At 38.4% G+C, this 21,288-nt stretch overlaps 1 protein-coding gene across 5 annotated transcripts; it reads right to left on the bottom strand.

The window, feature by feature from the left end:
* Positions 1–371: 371 nt before the first annotated feature.
* SSX2IP (SSX family member 2 interacting protein) lies at positions 372–21,031 on the bottom strand. 5 transcript variants are annotated; one of them, XM_063165793.1, is made up of 15 exons: positions 20,613–20,737; positions 18,876–18,944; positions 13,989–14,122; positions 13,101–13,264; positions 12,651–12,851; positions 10,913–11,023; positions 9,535–9,670; positions 7,846–7,921; positions 7,597–7,768; positions 6,684–6,834; positions 5,357–5,493; positions 4,781–4,948; positions 2,610–2,718; positions 1,628–1,748; positions 372–1,448 (listed from the first exon to the last, which is right to left on the bottom strand). In XM_063165793.1, the coding sequence occupies exons 3-15, from the start codon at positions 14,029–14,031 to the stop codon at positions 1,298–1,300; spliced, it is 1,740 nt and encodes a 579-aa protein (XP_063021863.1). In that variant the 5' UTR covers positions 14,032–14,122; positions 18,876–18,944; positions 20,613–20,737; the 3' UTR covers positions 372–1,297. The 5 variants fall into 5 exon arrangements, with proteins under 5 accessions (XP_063021863.1, XP_063021864.1, XP_063021862.1 ...); XM_063165794.1 differs by lacking the exons at positions 18,876–18,944; positions 20,613–20,737 and adding an exon at positions 20,956–21,031; XM_063165792.1 differs by lacking the exon at positions 18,876–18,944.
* Between the last annotated feature and the right edge of the window lie 257 nt (positions 21,032–21,288).

The following is a 21,288-nucleotide window of genomic DNA, read 5'->3' as shown; positions in this document are numbered from 1 at the left end:
ATGGACTGAATTCACTGCAGCAGAAACTGCAGCTTTTTACCTCAGTTTCTTTGAGAACTGCAGTTTCTTCTCCCTGTATGATCCTACTGCTATTTTTCCAGATAATCCAATCACTACACTCCATCCAACTCTGAAGTGAATGGGCAGAGCACCAATATCCTTCAGTGAAGGATTCTAAACTTGAGTTAATTTCCCACCTCTGACCCCAAGAAAGGCAGTTTAAACTCAGACATCTTCCAAAAGGCCAATTACACAAGGATCAGAGCTATATATGATCACATATGCACAAAAACCCAACAGGAGAAGATGGATCTGTACTGGGCAAGGAAAATCACACACACTGAGTAAGGTGAAGGAGACCTTGAAACATCTTACCTCTAACTTGGCTATTTTTATTACATTATAAACAAGAGACTTCCCCAAGGCTACACAAAAAATAACATTCTGGAGTCAATTAAAACAAAAAACCAAACAAAATACAAAACCAGCACCAGATTTGTATACATTGTATATAGCCCTATAACCATGGTAGCTTAAAAGTTTACTGCACACAAATCATAGAACCAGGGTTTTTTAGAATAGAATTTCACGTTTATTGTTCACATTTGAAATACTTTGGTTCCTGACTGAACCACTGAAAGTCCTAATGGATCTGTAAACTGAGTATCACTAGAAAACAATTTAAAATGCCATGTAAAATAATATTTATGTATGCATGTGTTTCATTTCATGGTTTCTCAGCATGACCACTTGTTCTATTTACACATATATAAAGATTTGCACTTTAAATCATTGAGATATCAAAGAGGTATTTTCAAATCACACAATAAATATAGAACCTGTTTTGTTAAAAATCTACAGTATACTGTACATTCAAGTTGAGGCAAAAAAGGATTTAATGCCAGTTACACTTGAGACTTAAATGAATGTTTCCAATAATTAAACAATTTCTAAAAGTGCTATCTCTGCCTGTGATGAAAGGTAACATTAAGATCCAGTATTTCATTACAGTCAAAGTTTCAGACCATTGCTTTATTCACAGAATTAGAGCTTCCGTTACTAGAAAAATATCAAAGCTTTTATATATTCTTAAATTTTCTTTCAAGACTTGCAAGAAAGAGGCAAAAAATTATCTAAAAAATAAAAGCCATGTGCACACACATAGAAACACACCACGATTCAGATCACCACATAATCCTCCAGAAGAATGATCAAACTCACAGCATTCTGTTTCATTTAGAATGATAAGTTTATGAACAAGTCTCTAACAAAAATCCCAGCAGGCAACCCTAGAAGTCTAAGGCAGCTGTTCCATGTGCAAGTTTCTACATAGAGTGTCGAGTCCAGAGTCTTCCCATGTCTTTGTGCATTCTTCAGTTTCTTCTTTGCCATCACTTCCCACCCACAGATTTGGCAAGTAATCTGCAGCAGGTTTTTCTGATGCAACACTGGAAGCAGAAAAAGAAGTTATAATGCAAATAAATAATGCTTTGAATGGAAACAGAGTATTTCTTTTATGATATAATGTTTAATAGCCTTGGTTATATACCAAGCATAAGCTTTAGATTATGCTGCGCTCTCCATGGAGTTCAGCACTCCACAAACCACCCACAACAGTTTCACAAACCTGTTTTGGGTAATGTACTGGGATATCTGGCAAGGCTCTGGTGAAGTAGTAGTACTCAACACAGAGGGAGGTCTCTTTTGCTGAGATGCAGATCTCACTAAACGAAGGTCTGTGTCAGCACCTAGGAGAGACACACACCAGTTAAACTGCAGCCCACTGAAAATAAGCAAGTCCTTCAAGGGTTTGTGTCCTCTGCTTTAAAGAAAAAAACAAAAAACCACAAAGACCTTAAAGCAGAGCTGTAATAAAACTGTCATTGATATGGACCTGGGATAACATTTTTAAAGTATTTGTAATGCTATTGAATGAAGTTATGTTAAAATTAGGACTCTAAATTTGAAAATGCAGCATTTGCATATACAGCTACTACTGAAGGTAGTCATATGAAGTCACTCAAGTGTAATTTCTCACTTAACAATTAATAAAGCTTTTCTATTCCTTAAGTAAAGGCCTCTCCAGCATGCACAGACATAACACCAACATGAAACCTGCAAGCTTGTCAGAATATTGAAAACAAAACAAAACCAAAATGAAGTTAGATGTCTTACTGTTTACATGAAACTAACCATCACTCAAGTCAATGGAAAGACATGGCAAACTTAGCAGGGCCAGATCAATCCCTTCTCACATTTATATTTCAAAGTTTTTATATGAAGTGGAAAACCAGAATTATTACATGTTCTTCAGTATTTATGAAAGCACCTGAAAAGTTACCTGCTGTGCCGTCAGGTATTTGATATTCACCAGATTGTTTCACAAATATAAATTCATTACATAAGTAATTATAAGGAAGGGAGTTACAATTCCTTTTTGCAAAGGAAATTTTGAACCATCAGTTGCCCTGATATGTGGAGGTATACAGATGCATGGTAAAAATTTTTTTGAGACCTTTTGGGTTTTTAGTTGTTTTGTTCATAGTTGTGACTTCTTGAAAGGAAGAGAAAGAAACTGTGCAAGAACATAATCTGAACCAAATACTTGCTTCTTAAGAAGGCACTTGGAGTTGCTGAATTTTCAGACTTGCAATCAGCAGTCATAGTTAAGAACTGGTGCTTCAGCCATGCTCCTCTATCTTCTTCAAATGCCTTTCTCTAGGAAAAGAAATGACAGTTTACACTTATGACAACAGGAAAAAACCTAGCCCACATTAAATTGATGCTATTCTATTTCAGAAAGCCAAAGTTGCAGCATGTCCATGTCACCAAGGAGAGCCAGCAGATTAACACAGCAAATACTGCCTGTGAGCAAGCATTAGCCCAAGGAGGACTGGCTGAGGAGGCACTTACAGCCAAATCCCACAGAGGTCACAGTAATCCTTTCACTTCACTGCTCTACCCCCCAGTGGCAGCATCTCCTGTGCTCCCCATTCCCCCAGAGCACCACCACCTCTTGGAGCAGCTCTCATCCAAGGCAGCTACCAGCAACAATTACTTCTTAAACCTTCTAAACAGGGAAAAATTACACTGAAAATATCCCTGACTGCTTCTGTCTAAAACTGGGGCAAGAAAAACAGGTTGTTTCCCTTTCCAACCCCTCTAAGCACAGAAAAAGAAAATAATGCCTAACAGACAACCTCCAAGAGATCCAACAGCACTGGGAATCAAGCAACAAGCTATTTCATCTCCAAAAACCATCAGTGAAACAGGATGCTCCTGTTGTGTCAGTAGAAAAACAGAGGAAGCTGAACTCCAACGCAAACTTTCACAAACACCTACAAAGCTCACAGCATTGCATCTCATGTCATACCTCAGCATTCTGACAAGCTGAAGCATGAGCAGTTATACTTAGGCTGCAATGGAGTCCTAAACATTTCCAGACAAACAATTATTGTGTATTATCACTCATTACTTTTAAAGCTGAATTCAATGTGCAACATGAAATTAACCCACTCACTAAAACGCAAATAAAATTAAATTAGTCATAATTTGTATTTGTTACCATGTGAACTACTGCTATCCCAGCAGCTTAAGTAAAATCTGGAGTATTTTATATTCTGGGTCAGACAGGTTGGCCAGTCAGCTCTGTATTCTGTCTCCAACATGGCCACAAGAGATGCTATTTATGAGCACAGTCACTTTCTGCAGTACATTCCCTCACGGGTTCCCATTCCCAAAAGCCATTTGATTATAGATACTGAAAGGCACCCCCTTGTGCCCCATTTTTATTATCTGTGACTGTGCTGCCCATAAGCTCAGAAAAGTGCTTTTTGAACTTGATGGTACACATTGCCTTTACAATCTCCTTCCAGAAAACCAGAAATCAACTACCTAACTATAAAAAAAACTACCTTTTTGGGTATGTTTTTGATTTAATTTCAAAATTAAGAGTCCTCTCTAGTCCAAGTCTTGAGGGATTTGGTGAACAACAGTAGGGCTTTCATCTGCTCAAACTGAATCCACAGCTTTATAAATTTTAATCACATCCCACTCCAACTTTCTGCTCTGCACATCAAAGCAAGCTGTTCTGTAAGCAATGAAGTCCATTTCTCTTTTCCTGTCATATCTGCACCATCCTAGTTCCACAATCACATCATAAGGACCTTTCCCTGACAAGCTTGTAAGCCCCTTCACATTTTTGACCCAAACTATGGGCTGGACCAAAGGACATGTGCTAGAGCTCATTCACAAACACATCTACCCTGACTGCCAGTACCTGTGCTTACTGGCCAGCTTAACTACAAAACCCCAACAGACAATGACCCTGCTAAGGGAAGCATAGTAATCACTTGGTGTTTTTGCAAAAAAACTGGTTTTCACCAAATCTTAGAAATCAAGTACTGTTGAGATTCAATCCTGAGGCCAAATTTGACTGAAATTTGCATAGGCCTTACTTTTTTTTGTAGGAAACCAAACTTTACAAGTATCCAAGGGATTTAGGTAATAAATTTTGGAAGCACTTAAAATATTTCAAAACCTGAAACAAAAATGGCTTGGTTCCAGTTGCAGAAACTGTATTTTCCAATATACACAAAAACTTTGGCTTTTCCAATTGCCCAGAGAATGATCTTCCAGAACAACTAAAGATATGTTTTTTACAGCATGGCAATGATCTTTCTCTACAGACATCATAAACAGACATTGCTGGATGGCTGCACTTTGTCACACATAAAAGGACTTGTAATTCATCTTCCATAAGAGCTCCCTTTCCCAATACCTCAAGTCCTAATCTAATAGCAGCTTCTGTAAAACTTTTCCGTTCTTTCTCAAAATTCCTTTTTTGCTCTCGAAACAGCCTCCATTCTTCCTGGAGACGCTCTCTTTCTTCCAACAAATAGCAGTCTTGTAGTAACAGAGTGGTGTCATCATCACAGGTAAGCTGTTGCTGTAGATATAAAGCAACAAAAGACAAATGTTAATTTGGGAGTGACTTAAGAGGTACGGTATTTCCACAGTTTCAGTTTTACCAGAAAAATGGTGGAAGTCTAATATGGAAACAATGCATATCAAGTTGGTGGATAGTGGGGGCAGATTTCAGATAGCAATCAAAATGTCCCTGTTCAGACAGCCTCACCTTTGTTTAGCCTCCAAAATTATTCCTACCAGGAGTAAAAAGTCCTTATATTATTAACCAAGCCACTAGCACAGTTATACTCAGACCACCCACTAAGTTGTTTTATTTTAAAAGTACAATCAAGGAATGGAGAAAGGCTCAGAGGCAAGAAGAATGGAAAATTAAATAAAATAAACTTGGATTCAATTAAGAAAAATAAGAAAAAATAAAGCCTACTACCTGTAAGAGCTGTTGCTGAGTTCTGATCATTTCTTTACATTGCTGAATCTCTAACTCTAACTTTCCAGTTTCTAGCTCATGGTCTTCTCTTGAAATTACATCTTTTTCATTCAAAGCTCCGGAATGTCCACGTGACACTAAGGGAGAAAAAGAGCATCTTTAAAGCAAGTTATAAAAACACAACACCTCATATCAGAGACAGGTTGGAAGAGCAAAAGGTTTTGGACTTTGTTTCAGCATGAAAGACAGATACACAGCGTACTCAAAAGCATTTCTATCAGAGACAAGAGTTCCAAAATTGGTGCTACAAGAGTAATTATGCATCAAATCCAGTTCAAAAAAAAAAAGAAAAAGCAATGAAAACATGGCTGTTTCACATTCCCCAAGGATAACCAACCATCTACACTGCAGTAAGTGCTACACAAAATCCACAATTGCTTCAGAAGTCATTTAAAAGAAAAACTCAAGACAACTAAACATTTTTTTTCACTGACATGCTGTTAGCCCATTCTTCTGAGTCCATTTTTGAAGGGCTTATGTGTTCATAAAAATATGACAGTAACTATATTTATCACAGATATAAAAAGAAAGCCTTTTCCTTCAAGTCTTGTGAAGGAGAAATGGAGCTAACCAACACTGAAAGCATGTTTTCATTCCAGTAAGGGAATGAATTACAGAAATGGTTGTATTTTATACAATCACACACCGGCTTATTTAGCTCAATGCATGCTAAATCACAATGATTGTAATAAGACAAGTTTTGGTCCCCTAAAGCCAGTATTTGAACATTAATAGAATCCTGAAGGGCTATACCATGGTCACCCCCTATAAACTAAAAAAAAAAAAAAAAACCTAGAAGATGACTCCAAAAAAAGAGCAAACATTTTTTCTCATGCTTACTTTTCAGTTAGTAACTCCAAATAAAGTATTACAAGAATTCTTGAAATCCTTTCTAGGGTGTAAACATACTCTCAAAGGCCATCTGCTGTTTTATTTGCAAGGGCATGCATGACCTTCTCAATCTTACTCTTGACAGCAAACCTGTGGTAGTAGCTGCATTTACTTGCATGGAAAAATAATACTAGGAAAGAATTTTATATATTTTTAGCTGTCTTAATGCTGTTTAACAGCTGGAAATGAGGAGAGTCCAGCACCATACCATCAGTCGGTTTGTTTTAGAATGCCACAAGAAGTCCCAGAGGATGTGACAAGACTAGGATCTTTAGAGGGAATTATATATCTTGCATCTAATTATTTCAAAGTGCCACATCTGCAATACTTTTTCTAAAATGTATTTTATATGTACACAACGCAGTTGAACACCAACCTTGGTTATCCAGCTTTTCAACGTGATTTTTCAACATTCGCCACTGCTTTCTAATGCTGTTGGTAAGCTGCTCTCGCACAGTTTCACAAGATAATTCCCACATATTCTCTTTGTTTAATTCTCCAATATCTTCCTCCTGGTCTGACAGCACCTGTAGAAGCAGAAATAAGAAGCTGCAAACCATTTCATCCCTCCAAATATGTGTATCTGTTTATATAAATATGTGCATAGATTCAATTTACTGAAGAGAAAGAAAATCCTTACATAGAGATTTTTCCATCCAGGGAAATTTGACTCTCAGGGAGTTCAGCTCCCTGACAGCATAATGCTGCAGAGGCAAGTGAGCAGACAGATCCCAGAGCCCCATCACAGCTAGCAAGGCTCAGTCACTCACATCTCCAACCCAGACAGGGTCACACTGCTGAGTTCTGCTGTCAGACTTAGGCAGCAGCTGCCCCAGTGTGGGGGAAGTCATCCAGTCAAGAACAGTACTCACACCTTATAAAGAAGGTGACAGAGAACCTACATGGCTGTTCTACACAGCCATGGCAGTAAACTCTTCAATAAAAATATCCTGTGTAAAGAAATATTTAAGATCTGGAAACAAACAAACAAAACCCCCATGGCATCAAAAATCCAGTATTTTGCAACACAGAATTACATACCAGTAGCTACTACATTTACATTCATTCAAAGAAGATTTTCAAGCTTTTCATTTACTTACTGGAAAGAATACACTGTGTATTGTTCACAGAGCAGAATATTTATATTGGATGAATTTCACACAAAGCACATGATGTGCAATCCATTGCAACTCTCAGAAGAAGTTCACTTTCTTTTTAATAACTATCAAATTACTCCAGCACTATACCAAACTACCATGGAGACTAAATTTTAACTGAAGAATACTTACCGGCCCATCTTCAGATCTCTCTTTAGGTTTTTGTTTCTGTGGTGGAAGTAGTGAAATAATATCTTTCTTCATTTGCTGAAGAACTTTCTTTAGCTCAGTATTTTCCAGTAAAAGCTGTTTTTGGCGTTGTTCATAATCACTTAACAGAACTTTGTACATTTCTTCCTCGTTTCTGGAAGAAATAATCTCACAGTAACAACATACCAGCCCTCATACATGCTTCAATTAATGTTGTTCTAAGACAACTACCTGGCTTCTGTCTTATCAGTCCTCCATGCACCTCTCTTCCCATCAGCTCTACCAACATAATTTAGAACTTCCATAGCTACAAATGAAAAGGATATTTCAAAGTGTGAAACAATATGCAAATAGATAAAAATTTAGATGACATTTCATTTATATGTAGTTATTATAAAAAGATCATATTACTCAAATATCCCCCTCAAAATTCAGACTCATTAAATCACATGGCCCTGCTTAAAGCAAAAATAACACAGTCAAAGGAAAAAAGGTAAAGTTTTTGAGTTCTGAAACTCAGAAGGATATATTCTCACCCTGTCTTTTTAATGCATTTTTTAACACCACCTTCATCCCTATTTCACCCTTTACATCAATGTATCAAGTCCATGCTCATTCTGGCAATAATGCCAGTTTTATCTCCTGTTTAGGGTAAGGAACTTAAGATTGTTTCTTGAGGCATTCCTCAAAACTTCTGTCCACATTTGAATAAAAACGAAATCAAAAAACCCCTACCACACCAACAACAGAAACCCAAACCCAATGTAAGACTACAGATTGGTGGTCCAAGGTAGTTAGCTATCAACCAAACAGTAACTAGTTTTAAACCCCTGCTATTTTTACCTCACTGACACTTGAACTAGTACTAGCCACCAGAAGTCAAGAATGTTTAAGTTTTGCAGACCTCAGGGCAAAGTTTCTAGAGCTTACTGAAACAACAGCTTAAGATTTTCTGCAGCCAAAATAGGTGATTCTCCCACTGTGTCCTAACCTGGTTTTGCTTAAGCAGAAGGACTTACAGCAAACTAAATAAGCAGAGAACCATCTTGGCAACAACAGGAATAGTTTTCTTCTGGTTTCATGACCTCAATGAGCTCACTAAAACATGGACTACAGCTGGCAAACAGCTGAGTTTGGGGGCAGCAGGTGGACAAGAGCAGGAGTTCCTTCCACTGGAGATACATTATAGAAATACTTTAAGGGCACATATATGAACCAAAAGGTAAATTTTTTTTTAATACCTAACAATACCTACATGGTTACCCATGTATTTATGGTAAATAGCACTGATGAATGTCTTGAACACAAATTTTGGGCAGTACAACATACAAGTACTCATGATAAAGGGGATCTGGTTTGTCCTCATTTCACATAGTACAGGATGGAACATCTGCCTTGTGTTACTTCCTCTCAAACCTCTCATTACTTGTGCTAACCACAAGCAGAGCATCTCCAGAGTAAAATCCTATGCAGTGTGCCTTCCTGATGGCAAATGCTTGGAACAATACAGATTTTATGACATTATCCAAAATCTTATGATAGCAACAGTAGCAAGAAAATGGAGGCAAGATGGCTCTGGCATAGGCATTGATTCCTATGGAACCCTAGGAATAAATTTTACTTAGTAAGGGCAAAAAAAAAAAAAAAAAACAAAAAAAAAACCAAAAAAACCCCTACCTCATTACGTAAAGATCAGCATTTGGTTTATGCTTGGTAAGAAATCTTATGGAACACAATGTAGAAAAGTCTTACGCAGTCAGTTAACATGAAATATTGCATCTTCTCTTTAACATTCTAATATCCAACTAAAATATGCAAGAGGGCCACATTGCCTTTAATGATTAAAATACTTAAAAACGGCTATGGTTAACACACAGAATATGCTAATTTTGCTGTGGTAAAATTCAAAGATCTACTTACCTAACTTTTTATCCTTTTTATTCATGACTAACTGATGTAAGCGCTCCTTTAATTTGTTATATTCTCTCTCTTTCCTCTTCATATCATGATTGTATTGTGTAGCTCTACTTGAAATTACATTCTGTAACTTCTGAACCTAAAAGCAATGCCACAAAAGCATGTTTCTACTACTAAAGTATAAACATAAATTTCTTCAAAAAACCAAAGCACATGAGGCAAAACAAAACTTCTTTTAAACTGTTCTTCTGGGGAAAGGAAGTGACAAAAGGAATCAGAAGAGCTCTCCCAACCCATGGATTCTGAACTCAGACTTATCTCAGGAGAGGTAGGTTCTTCTGAGCAGGAACCCATATCATAAACAGCAGATTATAATACTATAATTTCTCTGAAGTACAGCTGAATTCATGTTCTGATAAGTTACATAGCCTTTAATGCCTTTATTGAGAGCAGAGAAAGATGTATCTTTACTTTCAGTAATTCATATTCAGGATCTAGGTTTACTCCAATCCTAAAGCATGCTTGTTAGGCTTACACTAAAAAATAAACTCCTCTTCCTTGGGGCAGCAGGATATTGAAAGAAAGATTATTCTATTTGGTCTAAAAGAACATTAAAAGATCATAAAGCAAATTTTTGACATATACTATTAATTCCTATGGTTGTATTGTTTGGGATTTTCTAATTTTATGATTTAACCTTACAAACACACAGCACATTCAATATTTTAAACTGGAATTCCAGAAAGTTCATTATGAACAGTTAGTACTTTATTCCCAACTGTATGAACATGTTTATGAACACAGAACATGCACAGAAACTTAGAGGAGCCACATTCACAAAAACACAGGAGCCATGTAAAGTACAATGCTAGGGAAGGAGCATAAAGGAAACAAGTGCCAAACTAAGAAGTGTCATGGATGTCAAAGTGTTTTCTGATCTTAATTGCTTCAAGATATTTAAGTTTAATGAGATGGTGTTTTTGAGCTGGGTTTCTCTCCACCTCCCTTCTTATTGGTCTTTTGCTCCCCTCTATAATATAATAAGAAAACCCGAAAAGCCTCTATACACAAATGTTTAAGTGACTGAATCCTGTTGCCCCTCCTGCCTTTTGATATATCTGAACATTCTAAGCTAAAGTTGTACAGAAAATCCCAGAAAACTGCACATCTGCATTTCTGCATTACTCTCTACTATTGTTGTAACTTGGACCTATCCCTTATAGAACCTATTTATCCATATGCAACAAGTCAGTCAACTTAAAGACAACATTTACCAAACAAAAAACCACATTCAAAATGAGCAATTACAAGACTCCGTGCATAACAAAAAATATTCTTCAATATCTATAAATTACTTGTGTTAATGTACAAAACAACTCACTTCATCCTTTTCATTTTTAAGTAACTGGTGCAAATTTCTGTTCTTGCTTTGCAGTTGTCTGTCTCTTTCCTGAAGCCCAACTATTTCCCTTTTAGATAATTCCAACTGTTCCTAGAAAAAGTGTTGATAGTTCAGTATCAATAGCAATTAAAAGCAAAGATTTAAAAAAACCCAACCAACCAAAACAAACAAGCCATATTAACCAAACTGCCAAACCACCTCACATGAGATATGGCCTAGTATTTAAAAGGTATTATCTTTTACAGTTAGGACTTTTTCCTCAAGTCAGGATTCTGTAAGCATATCTGTACTGTGAGAGTGAGGTGGATATTAAGCAACCTGGATGAGTTTGGAACTACAGTTTTACTGGAGCATTTCTGTTGAATAATTAAGGGTACAATTTACACAGATAATACAGACTGTGACCATAACAATGCAAATGGGACATTTCACATATACAGAGAAGGCTAGACAGATGATCTTGTTACAACAGACAATGCAAACTACCATTTTTAACAGTTTTGTCCATGAATGAGACTCAGACCTAAAATTGGCAGCTTAAATGACAAGCCAAATACAAACTTTTCCTTCCTATGCGTACTGAGGTACAAATGTGTAGATAAGTTTAAGCAACAAGAACTTCTAAACACACCACAGTGAAATACAGGTAACAATAGTGGAAGTCAAGAGGATTGCTGTATGGTAGCTGAAAGAATCTACATGAGGAACTTCACAATCTCACAGTCAATTAGATGCCCTGGGATTCATGCAATACTAAGATTATTTCCCTCTCTCCTCTTACAGCTATTCATCTAGGGAAAGCAACTGGAGTGTTCTAGAACCTGGCATTTTACAGTGTTTGTATAAAAATCAGTGCAGTTATAGATTACTTTGAATCTGTAATCAAAATCCTTCTACATGAATGACCAATCTCAGCAAGAGGGCTACTGGGATTTTGAAAATCTACAGCAGTATTTTTCAAGGAGACAGTGCTGACCAGCCCAAGTGAAAAGCAAACCTAAAAAAGCACTGAATCATGCACTGAAATATTTTCTCTTTTTTTTATATTTTATTTTCTTGACAGAATTAAGAGAAAGTCTTTTCTAATATGACTGCACATACAAGTGCACTCAGGAACTTCCAATATATCAGCTACTCCACAGGGACTGGCCTTGAGCATGTGTTTATCCTGTGATAAAATGAAGCTTAGTAACTTGTGGTTTGACAACAGTTTCTGAGCAATTCTTACAAAGAGACTTTGTAGTTGGATGTTCGAGGCATCCAATAACAAAAAAAAAAAAACACATGGAAAAAGCTAAAAAACTATTATATGGAAAAAGACTAAAAAACTCCACACTAGAAGAGTTATGCATGCTTTTACTTGCTACAATTACATTGGGAATTTATCTTTAAGAGCTGGGCATACCCTTTTAAGCAATACTAAGTGATGGGAACTGAAGTGTTTAATGTTTTCACTCTAAGTGTACGTTAACACTCCCAGTTCAAACAGTCTTCCCCCTTCCTTGATTAAGCAGGCTAAAATTCCAAGTAATTAGAAGTTCTCTTGTTAGCTCATAATTCATTAACACCAAGGCATTTTCATTTGGAAAAAAAGACTTCCAAAATTCCCCAAAATACACAGGAAAATACAACTGTAAATTAGTACTGGGTAGAAAAAAAAAGAAAAACAACAAAAGAAGAGCTACATAATTCTAGTGCAATGATCTTTTTTTTCTACCTTTAACTTAGTATAGCAGTTCTGCAAGTGATCCATATCACTCCCCAGTTTGAGATGCTGTATTTCTATTTCTTCCTGAGCTCGGAGGTTCTTGTGCTGCAGTACAAGCAATTCATTCATACAATTGACCATAGACACTAAATCTAATTCTTTTCCTTTGGACTCCGCATAAATAGAGGGAAACCCCATCGTTGTTAATTCCTGGTAAAAGACAAGGGGAGAGAAGGGGGGAAATGAGATCAATAACTGGATCAATCTCCCACCATTCTCTAAAAGACAGAAACAGTTTCAGGTGAAATCCTGTATAAAGGGGGAAAACGTGACTCTACTTCCCACCAACTTCAGCTTCTGGGCACTGAGGAAGAAGCATTCTTAATTCAGTCAATCTTTTTTACCACAATTGATTGTGTGCAGGTGACAATCCCCAATAAACAGAAAGATCTGGCTTACCCTATCAATATAGGATATACTCTGTTCAATATTCTCTTCTGTGCAGAAGGCACTGAAAAAGCTGTGCATGCTTTTGGCTGAAGGCAGTGACAAGCGTAGCACTTCTGAGCTCATGCTTGCAGGAGATTTCCTTTCTGAGGTATATGGAAATATATTTTTGCTATCTAAAAGTTAAACATTAAGAAGAAATCAGCTATTATTTTAACACATCACGTAAAATTAAACTCTTATGTATTCAAGTTATTATTTACAGAAATTTAGACTCTAGAACTGAGAATTTGATCTAGAATGACATTAAACCATTCACAAGATACATATAAAAAAAGAAATTTGCACTGAAGATTTAGACTCAACACTTTAAAGTGTTTTACCTTTCAAATTTTACTCATCCACCAAGAAAAAACTGAGCACACTTCCTTTTTATTGACTTGCTACAACACAGGTGAAGAGATGTGCATTCAGTAAAACTCTTATAGAATGTATGGTATTATTACACTTATTAAGTATATGCTGTAATTTACTCTTCCACTAGGCAGAAATAGGCAAGAAAATATTTATTCCTTTAACAAATTTGTAACCAATTTATTAAGCAAAAGAATATAGAACAAGTAAAGAAATCTGTAAAAACACAAGACACATTGATAGGCATGATTATAAAAAATAAAATGTGACTGCAAGCTCTTAGCCTTTCTATACATGTGCAAGTACAGTATTTTACATTAGCATTTCTGTAAGGATTCAATCCAAGACAAAGCACTGTTTGTATTATTTACCACACTGTTTAACTACTCAAATATGTCATGCACAAAATTACAGTCTCTCTCTAGCTACTATAACATTGCTGGTAAAGTCAGGAAATCAACTAAATTCAGAATATTCCCAGTTTACCTGACGACAGCAGCGGCACAGTAACAGTCCTCCAATCTCCCATAGCAACAGAGACAGGCTGGGTACCTGAGCAACTGGTTCAGCAGCAAAGTATTCAGTACAATTGCTGGCAATGTGTGTTACGTAGGCATCTCCTAAAATAGCAAGAGCATTTCAGATTAACAAAAGCAGCTAATACAGCTAGAAGGTTAAAGGCAGCACAGGAGAGTGACTACTGAACTTGAACCACGTGAAATTTCTCTACTTCTTTACACTAAATTTGGAACACAGTAAGCAAAGCAAATAGTATACTGTAAAAAATGATGCATCTATATTTATCCTTAACTGTCTTATAAACCATTAACTAAAGCCAAAATGCCAGGCACACATGAAAATTAAGACTCACAGATAACTAGTTGTTTCTGTTGATGTACATCATAAAACACAGAGCAAGACAAATATTTTTTCCTGCCATATATAACCAGGAAGCAATTTTATTTCTGTAAGCTTGCATGAAGTTTTAACCTATGTCTGTCCCATTGTTACTTAAAGAGAGGTATTACAAAGGCTCCAGAGAGGATATATCATCAGGGGGCAAAGGAGCTTTTAATAAATATTTAACCATTTAAATTAACTTACACATTTATTAATATTGCCTTTCCCAAGCAAGTTGCTTGCTTCCTTGCAGAAACCCCAAAACTGTCGAAGGAAACAAACAGGAGAAGCCTTGCCCTGCTGGCACAGGCTCAGTACAGCACTGTCCCTCTGGAAACCAAAGGGAAGCCACCCACTCTAAAGAAAGAACAAACTGATTGTCCCCTCACCCCACCTCCACCACACAGAAGGCACATAATAGCATTAGTTATCTCTCACTGCTGGAAACTTTAAATCCAGCTTGGATGCTAAAGACTTGGACAGCACAACCCATCAGCTGTTAGGGGAACAAAGATACTTCAGGGAAACAAACTTTCCACCTGACAGAAAAGAAGGCCCCTTTGTTTCCACCAACACTTTGGAACAAAGTCTAAAGTCTGTTTTAGATGGATTCAGTAGATTTTAGAGCACATGCATGTTCTTCTCTAACCCCTTGCTAATGTTCCAATATATACACTTTGGCTAAGCAACTTCTAAATTTCTGACACCAAAACCTTGTATTTTTATCACTGTGGAAAAAAAAAACCTTTGGGTGCGCAAAGAAGGGAAAGGACAGGGGGGAGTGCTTTGTTACCCCTAAGGTCTCTTGAGAACACAAAGACAGTAAAAATCCTTATCAAATGACAAAGCACAACATACAGTGTCCAAAGAAACACCAAGTTTAAGAGATCATACTGGCGCACAGTCACAGAATGCTCAGCATTAAAAAACCCTCTAAGTAATTATCCAGGTGGATGAACATTTTTTTTCCCCAGGTTCATAAACGGACATGGAAAAAAAGGTAAACAGTTATTCCTCATGTGCTGTAATTTAGTAGCTCCTGAAAACTTTTTCAGATCAGAAAGTACACACAAGCCAGCAAGAAAACAGTCAATGTAATGATCTAGTTGCTGTTCTTGTTAAAGAAATTGTTTGTTTTGTTTGTTCTGCTTTCTCTCTACATTTGATTTATGCATATTTTTCAATTTCCCCCCCCCCCCATAAATGCAAGATGCTCACAAATTAACTAGACAACAGTGCCTTTAAAACAAAATTCAAAGTCAGTAAGTATTAAGAGAACACACCTCTTACATTCTACTTTATTTCTGCTGGATCCATCAGACAGATAAATGCACAAACACAAGAGAAAAAGGCAGCAAATAAGTGTGCAAGTACGTTTTCATTACTGACATCACAACCCTGCAATCTTATAACATTTTCCAAAAGATTATTAAGAATCTTAAGATACAAGTTCCATCAAGGACTGTTGGAAAATCCACAAAAATACTTATCTCATTTTAGATATGGTGCTACTTCCAAACCAACTGGCTTTTATTCTTACAGACTGCACCCACACTCCCTGCACACACAGTATTATCAACCCCCAGGTCTCTCTGCACTGACAGAATTATTCTGACACAGCATCTGCCACCCTAAACAATATCTGACTGGAAGCAGCACTAATCCAGGTGTAGGAATGCAATGATTCTCTAAATTTGCACCCTGCAAGTCACACACAGACTCATTCAGAGCAGATGCTCTAGCAAGACTACCCTGTGCACAGGGATTTTTTAGAGTTAATTCCCTACGAGGTTCAATGACTTGCCCAAAACCCTGTAACCACCCACTGCTCTCTAGAGGTAACTGCCCCAGCTGGGATTGTCACTTCCTCTCCTAAGCAAGGAATTCCTGGAGGCCAAGACACAGATGGATTGTGCACGAATGAGCCTCTGGGACCCAACTTCCAAAGTGTGAATACAGATGGATTGTGCAAGAATGAGCCTCTGGGACCCAACTTCCAAAGTGTGAATACAAGAGCAGAGCCATTTCACTGAAAAAAAGAAATCTTATATACAACAAAAAGACCCAAACATACACCCCACTAAAATCACAGAGGGTTTGATTACACCAAGGAAGTAGTAATCAAACCAAGGCATTTAAGTGCTAGTTGGAACAAGTGAAGTACAAAAACCCCAAGGAACTTTAAAAAAAGCACTGTCACGGTAATAACATACCAGAACTTCTTTGAAAGTCACCTTGGGAAATTTTGGAAAAAAAAACCCACATAAGTATTTCCAGAAACATCTAGATAATTCATTAATAAATACATCTTTCTTTTCAAGAACACGACTAAAGTTCAAAATTAGTATATTTCATAAGTTCAAAGAGCTCAAAGAAGCTGTTCATAAAAGTACTGGCTTGTGTTTTGGGGGCAGGAGAGGAACCAACAAATGTGCCAAGATTTAAGACAGAAATCTGATCATTTAAGCCTGAGTGCAGGCCATATAAAAACTTGAAAGTCATAAGCAACAAGAAGTAGAATTATAAACTTAACATAAAAGCACACTTAAAATTTCTAAATATCATGTTTAAACTTGAAAAGCAGTTGTAACTGGGTTTGTAAAACACACTCAAGCAACCAGCAGAAAATTGCCACAGTGCTGAGCTGTGATCATATTGCACCATCTGGTCATCCCCAACCCAGACAGGGTGTGACACAAGTGGGAAATGCAGTATCTGCTAACCCAGAAAACTTCTACCCCTGCCAAGGTAGGGAGGAGATGGAAAAGCACCTCTGGAGAGGTGCAGTGCCTCAGAAGAAAGTCATCACCAACCAGAAATAATCTACCATTCCTTCGCTGTATATTTCAAATACAACTTGTGACATGCATGTGTTTCAACTTGTAAAACTGTGGGGGTACTTAGCATTTACTTGAAGACCAATGTGCTTCTTTTCTATCAAAATAATACCAAAGGGAGCTATGGAGCTGCTTAAAGCTTTTACACTTGTCTAAGTGTAATCCACAGATGTCACACAGATGGCTTTTATCTGGATTGACAAAGAGACAGAGAACTCTAGGTAAATTTAGGATGTAAACTCTAGACATGACACTGAAGGTTCACAAATACATCCCTGATAATGCCATGATATATACTTGCTTCAATTCATGTAAGTGCCACAAAAGTCCCTGCATTTCCTTCCTAGAGTTTTGACATTCATTGTCTCTCTACACAATTCCTAATAACAGTTTATCATTAGCACTAATATATGTATTATATCCAGTGACAATGGTACAGTAAAAAGAATACCTTTCTCTAAAAATCTATTCATTCTAGTGACCTTTATTTAAAAATGTAATTTTAATAATGGCTCTTGTAATTAAATCTGAGCCCAGATTTTTCTTCCCACATTTACAAAATTGTGGCAATTTAATCATTAATCTATTAGCTTCAAAATGAGGGTGAAGAAATCCCTCAACTCATCCACATTCCATGGAAACTTTAAGTAATATCAGATTTTCAGGTGAATTTCTCAGCAGCATAAACAATCAAGTCAAACCACCCAGCCTGTGGGTATGAAGTCTCCATTCATTCTGAATACATCATACTCAAAAATCCCAACTCATTTCTCTCCTCCATTTTACTTAAAAAAAACACACAGGAAAGCAAATTAAAACTACCAAGGGCTTTAAGAAAAGAAGTATTCAATCTTCTCACCACACATAATTACACAAGAATATACACTTACATCTGATAAAATTCAGTGTTCAGTGTCTGATCTGCCATGGTCTTTGCCTCAAACACTCAGGTTACAAGGAATATAATCTGATGTACTGCCTCAAGATTCAACTCTACATGCTACATACAGAGATGACTGAAATTCTGTTACTTCAATCACTGAAAAATTGAAACACATGGAAACATTTTATCTGGCTCCCAAATTCCTACCCCATTTTGAACTAACACGATGGATTTCACATTAGCATTTTCCTATCACTAAACAATTACTCTATTGTTAATCTTCAAAACTGCATTTCTCCCTTTGCATTCACAACCCATTTACTATATGTAGCCAGAGCAGAACATTTTGTTACAGACAAGAGAACCTCAGAAACCATCTTCTGCATGTTCTCCTCTTCTCCCTAAGGTCAGCTTGAGCCAAACTTTACAGCTGGCTGTCTCTGCAAGCAGACAAGTTTTTAAAAGAAAAGCAAACTGCTGTCTTGTTAATTCCTAAAGTTGGTGAGATATTTACTGGGCAGAGCCTCAACTAGTATTCCAAATACCAGAAATTAGGAAACTTACATGTTTCAGCAGCATGTAACTTGAAAGCTAAATCAGGCATGGAATGCAAGAAGATAACTACATAACTTCTCTAGAGATTACCAGGGAACTCAAGGAATAACTCTCCTGTAAAATCTAGGTTTCTGTTAATCAAAACATGTTACAGAAAAGACTTGACAAACAAATGGGACTGGTGAAGTGTCAGCATACCTTCTGTGGAAGCAAGGAACACTAACCAGTCAGCCACAGTGCTCTGGAAAAAGGAATCATCCAACACACCTGGGCAAGACAGCATAACTGGATTTTCAAAAAGCTTTTCACAATGTTCCCTCCAAAAGCTCTTAAATTAAGGTGTTAAGAAATTTATTAATGACCAATTATAAATGGAAAGGGCAAAGTGTACAAACAAGTTATAGATGGCTGAGCAGTGTATGAAAGTGACAAAGAGAAAAATTAGAGCTCCAAAGGGGTCTGTGCAAGCATGTCTCCATAACATGATATACTCATGTACTACACAGAGTTATTCACAAAAATAAACACAGGCTGAATGACAAACTGCAGAAGGTTGTCCTCAAACTGAACAAATGGATAATAAAAACCAGCAGCTGAAATTCCTTGTTCATAAACACAAGCACAATGAAAAAGACAACTCTGCCATGCACTTAAACCAACAGGCTCTAGTTAGGCATTGTCATGCAGGAAGAGATCCCAGTCCCTATGACTGGTCTCTGGAAATAACAGCTCCCAGGCAGTTAGCAGAACCCTGGGACAGAGGACAGAACAGACCACCATAATGTCTCCTGATGAACACTAAGCTCCTACACCTTAAACATCTCACAGAGATACAACCTGCCCTGAAAAAAAAAAAAGACAGAATATACCTAAATATGGTGCAACAAAGATCAAGCAATACATTCGTGCAAGAAACTAATAAGCTGTGACTTTTCAACGAGAAGAGGAAACAGCTGGAGAAACAGGACCAACATATAGAAAACAAATATTCTTTGCTTCTTTTAACGCAGCAGTTATAAAGAACGCAATGAAACATTCAGTGCACAAGCTGGGAAATAAGAGCATTTTTTCCACATAAAACACAAACTGTGGACTTGCATCACCACGAGCTGCTGTGAATACTCAATACATAAACTGCCTCCAATGTTTTGAAAAGCCTCCATCAGCATCTATTACATTTTAAAAGACAGATGCAGCCTTCAACTCCAGACTGCAGCATCTTGGGAGGACACACAGATAAAAGCATTGCTGTACAACCCAACTGTACTTAACAGCTTTTCCTTAGTATCTGCTGCCAGCTTCAGAACCAAGATACTGAGCCCCATGAGCCTGCTGTTACCCTCTGCTGTGATCTTTGCAGTCCAAATTATAACTGATATTGCTATCACAGCTTTCTCCCCCCATCCCCCCCCCAAAAAAAAAACAAACCCTAGAAACAATATCTTCCTCCATAAACACCTATAATCTGAAATCCCCATTCATTGTATCAAATAATTTCCTCTAGGTCTCCTTTCCAAGTTCACTACTAAAATTCACCTAATACGTTCACATTACGCTTCCAATACTTCGTATTTTAAGCCATTGCCCTGAAATTCCTATCATACCTTGGCAGCCTATGGAGCTCGGCTTAACTATTTCTCTCACCACCGCTAGCAGCTGAGCGTTCTACACAATCTGGGGATGCAGGAACACTACAAACTAGTCCCGCACTACGATCTGATCTTCAAATTTAAAGTAGCTTTGCTATGAATAAATAAAACTTAAAATTAAAAAATTAAAAAAAAAAAAACAACAAAAACAAAAAAAAAAAACCAAAAAAAAAAAAAAAAAAAAAAAAAACAAGTCACGAAACCTACACTCCTACATCACGTGAGCCCGGCTCAGCCCGAGCAGCCACAGATTCCCTGACTCAGTAGAAAGCTTTACGGCTCTCACCTCCGAGCATCAGCCGCTTGTAGCCTCACAGAGATAGCAAACGCTGGGCCTTACAGCGCCGGGAGCGCCGGCAGCCCCAGCCCCAGCCCCGCCGCGGCTCTCCCGCGTCCCGGGGATCAGCCGGAGCCTGAGAGAACGGAGCACATGTCACCCACAACCCGCCCGGGCCGGCGGCTCCTGCGTCCCCGCACGGGGCCCTGCCCGGCCCGGGGCGAGCCCAGCCCACGGGAGCGCCGCAAGCCCCGGGCTCGGCAGCGGAGCCCGGCCGAGCAGCGCCGCTACCTCCGCCCCGGCCGCCGTTACCCGCCGCGCCCAACGCCCCGCCCGCCCGCGCACCCCCCACCTGCTGCGGCCGCAGGGAGGCGGAGGGAAGCGGCTCCCGAGCGAGCCCGGCACGGCCCCGGCCGGGCCCCGCGGGGTTAAACCCGCGCCGCGCCCCGCCCCGCCCCGCCGCCATTGGCCGCGCGGTTGCCGGGAGACCTTGAACGGCACCTGCCGCCCCCCGCGGGCCCAGCCGTGCCTCCGCCACCTGCCCCGGCCCCGGGCGCTGCCAGGCCCGGCTCCTCGGGCGGCGGAAACCCGGCCCCCTGAAACCCGGCCCGCTGGAGCCATCGCTCCCTGCCCGTGTCAAAGGCGTTCTGTCTCTTTGAAAAGCTCTCTTCAGGAGCGGGAAGGT

This window comes from Melospiza melodia, chromosome 11 (genome assembly GCF_035770615.1).
Source record: "Melospiza melodia melodia isolate bMelMel2 chromosome 11, bMelMel2.pri, whole genome shotgun sequence".
In the NCBI taxonomy this organism is placed as follows: Eukaryota; Metazoa; Chordata; class Aves; order Passeriformes; family Passerellidae; genus Melospiza; species Melospiza melodia.
This window is presented reverse-complemented; position numbering and strand designations above follow the sequence as displayed.

Excerpts from the sequence above, each read along its gene's own strand:
- SSX2IP (XM_063165794.1), bottom strand. The coding sequence starts at position 14,031 with ATGGGAGATTGGAGGACTGTTACTGTGCCGCTGCTGTCGTCAG. Across the intron at positions 11,024-12,650 it reads ACTGCTATACTAAGTTAAAG|GAACAGTTGGAATTATCTAA; the intron begins GTAGAAAAAAAA and ends CACTTTTTCTAG. Across the intron at positions 7,922-9,534 it reads TAAAAAGGATAAAAAGTTAG|CTATGGAAGTTCTAAATTAT; the intron begins GTAAGTAGATCT and ends TTTCATTTGTAG.